This window comes from Pezoporus wallicus, unplaced genomic scaffold (assembly GCF_028554395.1).
Source record: "Pezoporus wallicus isolate ANWC-B61680 ecotype Strahan unplaced genomic scaffold, APGP_CSIRO_Pwel_v1 contig_9900, whole genome shotgun sequence".
NCBI lineage: Eukaryota > Metazoa > Chordata > Aves > Psittaciformes > Psittacidae > Pezoporus > Pezoporus wallicus.
The window spans coordinates 6,633-15,924 of NW_026635344.1; the positions used below are offsets into that span (position 1 = coordinate 6,633).

The 9,292-nt window shown below is 58.7% G+C and overlaps 2 protein-coding genes across 3 annotated transcripts; both read right to left on the reverse strand.

Moving 5' to 3' along the window:
* Positions 1-497: 497 nt before the first annotated feature.
* ETHE1 (ETHE1 persulfide dioxygenase) lies at positions 498-5,541 on the reverse strand. Of its 2 annotated transcripts, XM_057419791.1 has the most exons (7): positions 5,451-5,541; positions 4,808-4,952; positions 3,739-3,884; positions 2,684-2,813; positions 1,189-1,278; positions 638-754; positions 498-560 (listed from the first exon to the last, which is right to left on the reverse strand). In XM_057419791.1, exons 1-7 carry the CDS (start codon positions 5,529-5,531, stop codon positions 508-510), a joined length of 762 nt encoding a protein of 253 aa, XP_057275774.1. In that variant the 5' UTR covers positions 5,532-5,541; the 3' UTR covers positions 498-507. The 2 variants fall into 2 exon arrangements, with proteins under 2 accessions (XP_057275774.1, XP_057275784.1); XM_057419801.1 differs by lacking the exon at positions 3,739-3,884.
* An 873-nt stretch (positions 5,542-6,414) lies between these two features.
* Positions 6,415-8,934, reverse strand: LIN37 (lin-37 DREAM MuvB core complex component). The gene is made up of 9 exons (XM_057419813.1): positions 8,917-8,934; positions 8,157-8,281; positions 8,025-8,075; positions 7,817-7,846; positions 7,650-7,729; positions 6,988-7,163; positions 6,748-6,870; positions 6,588-6,661; positions 6,415-6,496 (listed from the first exon to the last, which is right to left on the reverse strand). Exons 1-9 carry the CDS (start codon positions 8,932-8,934, stop codon positions 6,415-6,417), a joined length of 759 nt encoding a protein of 252 aa, XP_057275796.1.
* Positions 8,935-9,292: the final 358 nt, after the last annotated feature.

Sequence of the window (9,292 nt, forward strand, 5' to 3'; positions counted from 1 at the left end):
TGCCAGCACAGCCGCCGGACGCGCGGGGCACCCCCTGGAGCGCAAAGATGGCGTCAAGGGCCCTGTGGGGCAGAGCCACCCTCTGGGGGCGGGGTTGTGGCCCCTCCCCTTCCTCTTGCTCCTCCTCCTCTAAGGCCTCTATGGGGCGCCCCATAAGTGGGGCACTGCATGGGACACGTGCCCCGTAAGTGGCACCTCCCCACCCCACAGATTGCCCCATCAGTGCCCCTCCTGCCCCCTTCCGTTCAATGGGGCATCCGCAAGTAAAAGTGGCACTTATAGGGTGCCTCATAAGTGACCCCCCCACCAACCCATAAGCTGCCCCATAAGTGCACGTTCCAGGCCTCCTTTTAGCCTGTGGGGCACTTATGGGGCACCCCACATCCTTCCCCCCACATCTGCCGCTATGGGGCAATAAAGGGCTGCGGTGGAACAAGGGGGGGACTGGTCTTTTACTGGGGGGCGGCGCTTATCCCTGGGGGCGGGGCTTAGCCAGAGGGGGCGGGGCTAAACAGGCTCATCCTGGATCCCGCAGCGGAGATTGGCTGGAACAGCCTCGTCTGGAGGAGGGGGGGAGAGCCGTCAGAGCCCCGCCCCCTTCCCTGTAGCCCCTCCCCTTCAGCCCCGCCCCTTTTACCCATGCGTCGGGGGCGGGGCAGCTGCAGCCCCTCCATGAGGGCAACGAAGGCGTCGGGGCTCAGCGTGAGGCGGGGGTTCAGGCGCCGCTCCTCCCCCACCGTGGACACCGTGTGCCCTATGGGGAGGCGTGACCCATAAGTGACCCAAAAGTGACCCTCGAGTGACCCACAAGTGACTCTCGAGTGACCCATGAGTGACCCACGAGTGACCCTCGAGTGACCCTCGAGTGACCCATGAGTGACCGATAAGTGACCCACAAGTGACCCTCGAGTGACCCACGAGTGACCCTCAAGTGACCGAGTGACCCATGAGTGACCGATAAGTGACCCACAAGTGATCAAGTGACCCACGAGTGACCCACAAGTGCCCCACAAGCCACCCACAACTTAACCACGAGTGACCCCCAAGTGCCCCACAAGCCACCCACAAGTTACCCATGAGAGACCCCCAAGTGACCCAGAAGTAACCCGCAGGTGACCCATGTGTGACCCACAAGTGCCCCACAAGTGACCCGCAGGTGACCCATGTGTGACCCACAAGTGCCCCCACCATTGTAGTCGTGCGCGGGGTAGACCAGGCACTCATCGGGGAGGGTGAAGATCTTCTCATGCACGGAGCGGTACAGGGTGCGGGCACAGCCTGGGGGGAAGGGGGGGTCACCATGGCAACAAGCTCCTCCCAGTGCCCCCCAATCCCTTCCCACTCTATCCCAGTCCATCCCAATCCCTTTCCACTCTATCCCAGTCCATCCCCATCCCCTCCCACTCTACCCCAGTCCATCCCCATCCCCTCCCACTCTATCCCAGTCCATCCCCATCCCCTCCCACTCTATCCCAGTCCATCCCCATCCCTTCCCACTCTATCCCAGTCCATCCCCATCCCCTCCCACTCTACCCCACTCCATCCCCCTCCCCTCCCACTCTATCCCAGTCCATCCCCATCCCCTCCCACTCTATCCCAGTCCATCCCCATCCCTTCCCACTCTATCCCAGTCCATCCCCATCCCCTCCCACTCTATCCCAGTCCATCCCCATCCCCTCCCACTCTATCCCAATCCATCCCCACCCCCTCCCACTCTACCCCAGTCCATCCCCATCCCCTCCCACTCTATCCCAATCCATCCCCATCCCCTCCCACTCTATCCCAATCCATCCCCATCCCCTCCCACTCTATCCCAGTCCATCCCACTCCCTTTCCACTCTATCCCAATCCATCCCCATCCCCTCCCACTCTATCCCAGTCCATCCCCATCCCCTCCCACTCTATCCCAATCCATCCCCATCCCCTCCCACTCTATCCCAGTCCATCCCCATCCCCTCCCACTCTATCCCAGTCCATCCCCATCCCCTCCCACTCTACCCCAGTCCATCCCCATCCCTTCCCACTCTATCCCAGTCAATCCCCATCCCTTCCCACTCTATCCCAGTCCATCCCCATCCCTTCCCACTCTACCCCAGTCCATCCCCATCCCCTCCCACTCTATCCCAGTCCATCCCCATCCCTTCCCACTCTATCCCAGTCCATCCCCATCCCTTCCCACTCTACCCCAGTCCATCCCCATCCCCTCCCACTCTATCCCAATCCATCCCCATCCCCTCCCACTCTATCCCAATCCATCCCCATCCCCTCCCACTCTATCCCAGTCCATCCCCATCCCCTCCCACTCTATCCCAGTCCATCCCCATCCCTTCCCACTCTACCCCAGTCCATCCCCATCCCCTCCCACTCTATCCCAATCCATCCCCATCCCCTCCCACTCTATCCCAGTCCATCCCCATCCCCTCCCACTCTATCCCAGTCCATCCCCATCCCCTCCCACTCTACCCCAGTCCATCCCAATCCCTTTCCACTCTATCCCAGTCCATCCCCATCCCCTCCCACTCTATCCCAGTCCATCCCCATCCCCTCCCACTCTATCCCAGTCCATCCCCATCCCCTCCCACTCTATCCCAATCCATCCCCATCCCCTCCCACTCTATCCCAGTCCATCCCCATCCCTTCCCACTCTATCCCAGTCCATGTCCATCCCCATCCCAGTGCCTGCCCTGCTGGAAGTCGGTGCGGCCGCAGCCCCGGATGAGCAGCGCGTCCCCGGTGAACGCCATGGATTCATCGTCCAGCACCAGCGTCAAGCACCCGGCCGTGTGCCCGGGGCTGGCACGTGCCTGCAGCGCCTGCAGGGGGGGGGGGGAGGCGTGGCCTAAGAAGGCTCCGCCCGCACCACAGCCCCCCCATAGGGTTCAATGTGGGCCCCCCCATAGGATTCAATGAGGAGTGTCCTTGCTAGGGCTCAATGGGTTCCCACAGGTGTCAATGGCCCCCCCAAAGGGATCAATGGGTGTCTCCCCACATAGGGTTCAATGGGGCATCTGCCTATGGGTCTTTATGGCTCTCTATGGTCACTATGGGTCTCTATAGGGTCCCTATGGGTGCTATGGTCTCTATGGGTCTCGGGTCTCTGTGGGGTCTCTATGGATCTCTATGGGTCTCTACGGGTCTCTACAGGATGTCTATGGGTTCTATATGGTTCTCTATGGGTCTCCATGGGTCCCTATGGGTCTCTATTGGTCCCTATGGGGTCTTTATGGGGTTCTATGGGTCCCTATGCATCTCTATGGGTCCCTATGGGTCTCTATGGGGTCTCTATGGGGTTCTATGGGTCCCTATGGGTCTCTATGGGTCTCTATGGGTGCCTATGGGTCTCTATGGGGTCTCTATGGGTGCCTATGGGTCTCTATGGGGTTCTATGGGTCCCTATGGGTCTCTCTATGGGTGCCTATGGGTCTCTATGGGGTTCTATGGGTCCCTATGGGTCTCTATGGGTCTCTATGGGTGCCTATGGGTCTCTATGGGGTCTCTATGGGTGCCTATGGGTCTCTATGGGTGCCTATGGGTCCCTATGGGTCTCTATGGTCCCTATGAGTCTCTATGGGTCTCTATGGGTGCCTATGGGTCTCTATGGGGTCTCTATGGGTGCCTATGGGTCTCTATGGGTGCCTATGGGTCCCTATGGGTCTCTATGGGTCTCTATGGGTGCCTATGGGTCTCTATGGGTGCCTATGGGTCCCTATAGGTCTCTATGGTCCCTATGGGGCTCACGAAGGCTCCGAAGCGCAGCTCGTCCCCATCGCGCAGGAGCACGTCCGCGCTTGCGCCGCTCTCCCGCGAAATGGCGCTGCGGCACCCCAGCGCCGCGCGCAGCGCGCCAGACCCGGTCACGTGATCCGCGTGGCAGTGGGTGTTCACTGCGGGAGGGAAAAGGGGGCGGGGTCAGCACCGGGAGAGACCAACGGGGGCTCAGCGGTGGGGGGGCCAGGCCGGGACCAAGGCCTCTGTAAGGTTAATGGGGAGTCCAAGCCCCCATACAGGGCACAGGGAGGGGTCCGAAGCCCCCTTAGAGTGGGTTTAGGGGCAGGGTCGAGACTATGGGGTGTCTATGGGGGTCTATGGTTTGTCTGTGGCTGTCTATGGGGCTCTATGGGGTGCTATAGGATATGGATAGGGTGTCTATGGGGTGCTATGGGGTGTCTACGCAGTGTCTGTGGGAGGCTATGAGTATCTATGGCTGTCTGTGGGGCACTATGGGTGTCTACGCAGTGTCTGTGGGGTGCTACGTGTGTCTATGCAGTGTCTATGGGCACCTGTGGGGGTCTATGGGTGTCTGTGGGTGTCTATGAGGTTCTATGGGTGTCTCTGGGTGTCTTGTCTATGGGGTGCTACGTGGTGTGTATAGGGGTCTGTGGGTGTCTATGGAGCGTTACATGGTGTCTATGGGGATCTATGGGTGTCTATGGGTGTCTCTGGGGTTCTATGAGAGCCTATGGGTGTCTCTGGGTGTCTGTCTATGGGTGTCTATTGGTGTCTATGGGGTTCCATGGGTGTCCATGGGTATTAGTGTCCATGGGTATCTATGAGGTTCTATGGGTGTTTATGGCAGTCTATGGGGGTCTATGGGTGTCTATGACGTTCTATGGATGTCTATTGGTGTCTATGGGGTTCTATGGGTGTCTACTGGTGTCTATGGGGTTGTACGGGTGTCTACCTATGACTGTCTCTGGGTGTCTATTGGTGTCTATGGGTGTCTGTGGGAGTCTGTGGGTGTCTATGGGGTTCTATGGGTGTCTATAGGAGTCTATGGGTGTCTCTGGGGGTCCATGGGGTCCCTCACCTGCGTAGCGCAGGCTGAGCCCCAGCTCCCGCAGCAGCCGCGTGTCCCTGGGCACCGTCTCCAGCACGGGGTCGATGATGACAGCGTCACCCGAGCCCGCGTCCGCCAGCACATACGTGAAGGAGGAGGAGGAAGGCTCGAAGAGCTGCGGGAACACAGGAACGACATGGGAACAACACAGAATAACATGGGAATGACAGAGGAATAACACGGGAATGACACAGGAACAACATGGGAACAACATGGAATAACGTGGGAATGACAGAGGAATAACATGGGAACAACACGGGAACAACACGGAATAACATGGGAATGACAGAGGAATAACATGGGAACGACATGGGAACAACACGGAGTAACGTGGGAACAACAGAAGAATAACATGGGAACGACACAGGAACATCATGGGAACAACAGGGGAAAACACAGCACTCCAATGCTAACGTCATATGATCCCCATATAATAATGTGACACCCCCCTTATGACCCCCCGGTGACCCCTAGTATGCCCCCCCCAGCCCCCCCCCCCCCATATCACATGACTTTTATCCAACCCCTACTTCCGGGTCACCCCCCCGCCCCCGAACCCCGTCCACGGCCACCCCCCCCAGGGCCCCCCACGGGACCCCCTTCCCCCCGGGACCTGCCGCAGCAGCAGCCGCCTCCCCGCGGTGCCGTAGCCCCGAAGGGCCGCGATGGCGGCGGGGACGCGGTGCAACCACATGACGGGGGGGGCGGAAGTGGAGAGAGACGCGGCGCCTTTAATTGGGGCCGAGAGCGGAGGGGAGGAGCCTTAAAGGGGCAACGGCTTAAAGGAACAATGCGCTTAAAGGGGCAATGGCTTAAAAGGACAATAACCTTAAAGGCGCAACGGCTTAAAGGAACAATGCGCTTAAAGGGGCAATGGCTTAAAAGGACAATAACCTTAAAGGCGCAACGGCTTAAAGGAACAATGCGCTTAAAGGGGCAATGGCTTAAAAGGACAATAACCTTAAAGGCGCAACGGCTTAAAGGGGCAATGGCTAAAAGGGGCAATAGCCTTAAAGGGGCAATGGCTTAAAGGGGCAGTAGCCTTAAAGGAGCAATGGCTTAAAGGGGCAATGGCCTTAAAGGGGCAATGGCTTAAAGGGGCAACGCGCTTAAAGGGGCAATGGCTAAAAGGGGCAATAGCCTTAAAGGGGCAATGGCTTAAAGGGGCAGTAGCCTTAAAGGAGCAATGGCCTTAAAGGGGCAATGGCTTAAAGGGGCAACGCGCTTAAAGGGGCAATGGCTAAAAGGGGCAATAGCCTTAAAGGAGCAATGGCTTAAAGGGGCAATGGCCTTAAAGGGGCAACTTTAAGGGCCATTGCACCTTAAAGGGCAACTCCTGACTCCCAAGTGACCCTTAGTTGCCCCTTGTGCCCCCCAAGTCCGCCCCCATTCCTTAATCCCCCCGATTGACCACTCCAGGCTTTAACGTGAGGGTCCACCGCCTTTATTAAGGGGGCGTGGCTCAGCAAAGGGGGCATGTCCAATGGGTGCAAATTCCCCCCCCCCCACGTGGTTCCATAGGGAATGTGTGGCTCCATACGGGACGTAGCTCCACTGGGGGCTTGGTTCCATAGGGGCTATTGCCGCTCGTAGATGAGGCGCAGCAGCCTCAGGCTGGGCCCATAGCGCTGCTGCTGCCGCTGCCCCGCCTCCCGCCACCTGCGGACACGGCCCCTTTAACGTTAGCCACGCCCCCTTCCATTAGCCCCCCCCCGTTAAGCCCCGCCCTTCGTTGAGCCCCGCCCCTCACCGCTGCCTCACACGCTTCCACCGCTCCATGTTCTTGTAGATGAGAGATGAAATCGGGGGGGCGGGGTCAGGCAGCTGCGGGTCAGGTGGGGGGACGTGTGATGTCAGGGGGTGACATCACCACGACGACGTCATCCAGGGATGGGGGGGTGCCTCTTTACCTGGTCTGGGGGGGGCGCCCCCTCCTCAGGCCCCAGGGGGGAGGGGATCCGGGGGGGCCCCGGGGGGGCGGGAGGGGGCAGCTCGTAGATGTCCTGCCCCTTTCCAACATTCCCTGCAGCTGCCTGGGGTGGGGGGGGACCACAAAGGATATGGGGGTCAGGGGGGCCCTGCACCCCCTCTGCCCCATAGCGAGACATTGGGGTGCCCCCAAGCCCCATAGAAGGCTGCTGGGCTCTGACCTGCGGTCGCGGGCCTGAAGCGGTGTGTGGGGCTGGAGCCGTGTGGGGGGCAGGATGTGGGGCAGGAGCTGTGGGGCAGTTCCGCATCCAGGCACGACACACGGGGTACAGGGGGGTCCCCTCAGGGAACTGCCCCAGCTCAACGCTGCGGTCGAAGAGCTTGATCACGTATGTGTCTATGGGGCAGCCCCACAGCAAGGTGTGGGGCAAAGCCATAGGAAATGGGGGAAAGAAAGGAAGAAACAAAGTTAGATACAGAGAAGAACCCATAGTGACACTCTCAACCACATAGAACACCCCCCACAGGAACACCCTCAGCCCCACAGAGACACACTCTGCCCCATAGAACCCATCCCTGAGCTACAGAGACCCTCCCAGACCCATATCGATGTGTGGGGCACCCCCTGCCCCATTGAGACCTTCTCATCCCCATAGAACGCTGGCGGAGAGTGTCTCCAGCCCCACAGAGACCCTCCCAGCCCCATAGCAGCTACAGGTCAGTCCCATAGCCAATGTGTGTCACCCCATTGAGCTATGAGGCAGCCCCATAGCCATTAGCTTTCACCAACATCACCCCCACACTGCTATAGGGCAACCCCGTAGCATGTCCATGGCACCTGTAGCTCTATGGGGCAGCCCCATAGTCCCCCCCATGCACTCACTGGGGCGCTGCACAGGGTCCGGGCCCTCCTCCGCCTCCCGGCGCTTCTTCCTGCGCTGCTGCGAGAAGCGGCCCGAGGGCCTTGGGGGGGGGGCACGGCTCAGGCCGCGCCCCTTCCCCTAAGCCCCCCCCCTTTAATCCCCACCCCCTTTAAGCCCCGCCCCTCACCTCTTCCCGGGGGCGCTGGGCGATGCTTCCCTGCAGTGAAACAAGGGGTTAATGGGGGGGGGGAGGAAGCAATTGGGGGGTCCTGACCCCCCCCATGGGGCACAATGGGGGGTGCTGCCTCCCATAGAGCCCTTATAGGACCCCAAAAGGGGGTGAACCCCCCATAAGGGACCCCAAAAGTGGGGTGAACCCCCAGGCCCCCCCTTACTTGGTTATTGCATCTCCAGGTGCTTTTCCCGTCTCTTCCTCCATGGCTTCGCTGCACCCCAAAACCAATACGGGTTCAAGGGGGGGGCCCCAAAGGACTTGAACCCCCCCCATTTTGGGGTCCCCCCCTCACCGTGGCCCCCGGCTCCGCTCCATCAGCTCCTGCAGCACCGAATCCAAGCGGCTCCGGGCAGCCGCAGCCTCCAGCTCTATCGGGGGGGGGTGGGGGGTGTGTGTGTGTGTGATATTATGGGATGGCTGAGGGAGACCCCAATAGAGGGGTTTAGGGGGGGTAACGGGGGACAATGGGGGCAAATGGGGTCCCTAAAGGGGGCTTTGGTGGGTTATAGGGGGGTAATGGGGGGGATGTGGGGGGGGGCATTATGGGGTCCCTAAAGGTGTTGCGGGGGGGGAAATAGTGGGGTAATGGGGGGGATATGGGGTGGTTAAAGGGGCAGTACTTGTGGCAATCCCCCCCCCCAAAGTCTAGAACACCCTTTAAAACCCATTGATATCTCTGCATGGGTCCTTGTTTGTTTGTTACAACATGCTTCCAACTCTTTGAATACCAAAGACGAATGAGAGAATTTCTTCAGACGTATTGACACAAACTGAAGACACGTGGCTGACTTTAAACTTCATCACTGATTGTGAATTATCTACATAATTTTAAACTTTCCTTATTTGACAGACTTTAAAAGTAGGAAGGTATATTCTTATTTTGAGTCATAAAAAATCAAGCGTGGTTTTCACTGTAGGTCAATTTTTTATTTCTTTCATTTTGAAAATTCTGGCAGTAGCTGTTCAGAAACATTCCAAACCACAATGAGCAGTGCTGGAGGTCAGGACTGCGGTGCGTTTGCAGAGCTGTGTGTGAAGAGGAGCATCCTGACTGAGCTGTTCGTGGCCATGCGCACCGAACAGGCTGGCTACCGTGAGCCGCAGTACCCGGCATGCTCTCTGCTGGCACTGGGCACTTGGGTAAGTTCATTTGGGAAACTGTATCTGCACTGTAATGCCAAAAAGACAAAACACCCCAAAACCCAGCCCAAAACCACCTTGTCCTGCTTCTCCTATGGGATACAGGTTCAGAGCCCCAAAACAGACCCAAAATAGGCTAAAACCAGTCAAAACCCACCAAAAAGCCTCAAAACACCCCAAAACCACTGTCCTTGCTTCTACAGGATACAGGGCCCTCCAAACAGCTCCAAAAACAGGCCAAAAACAACCCAAAACATCCCAGAAACCCAGACCAAAATCACCTTGTCC

What these genes read in the sequence shown, in the direction of transcription:
- ETHE1 (XM_057419791.1), bottom strand. Translation starts at nt 5,531, where the DNA reads ATGTGGTTGCACCGCGTCCCCGCCGCCATCGCGGCCCTTCGGGGCTAC. An exon ending in AGCTGCGCTTCGGAGCCTTC is followed by an intron (nt 2,814 to 3,738) that starts GTGAGCCCCATA and finishes CCCCCCCTGCAG; the next exon opens with GCGCTGCAGGCACGTGCCAG. An exon ending in GCCCCGCCCCCGACGCATGG is followed by an intron (nt 561 to 637) that starts GTAAAAGGGGCG and finishes CCCCTCCTCCAG; the next exon opens with ACGAGGCTGTTCCAGCCAAT.
- LIN37 (XM_057419813.1), bottom strand. An exon ending in CCTGGAGATGCAATAACCAA is followed by an intron (nt 7,847 to 8,024) that starts GTAAGGGGGGGC and finishes GTTTCACTGCAG; the next exon opens with GGAAGCATCGCCCAGCGCCC. An exon ending in CTTCAGGCCCGCGACCGCAG is followed by an intron (nt 6,871 to 6,987) that starts GTCAGAGCCCAG and finishes CCCCCACCCCAG; the next exon opens with GCAGCTGCAGGGAATGTTGG.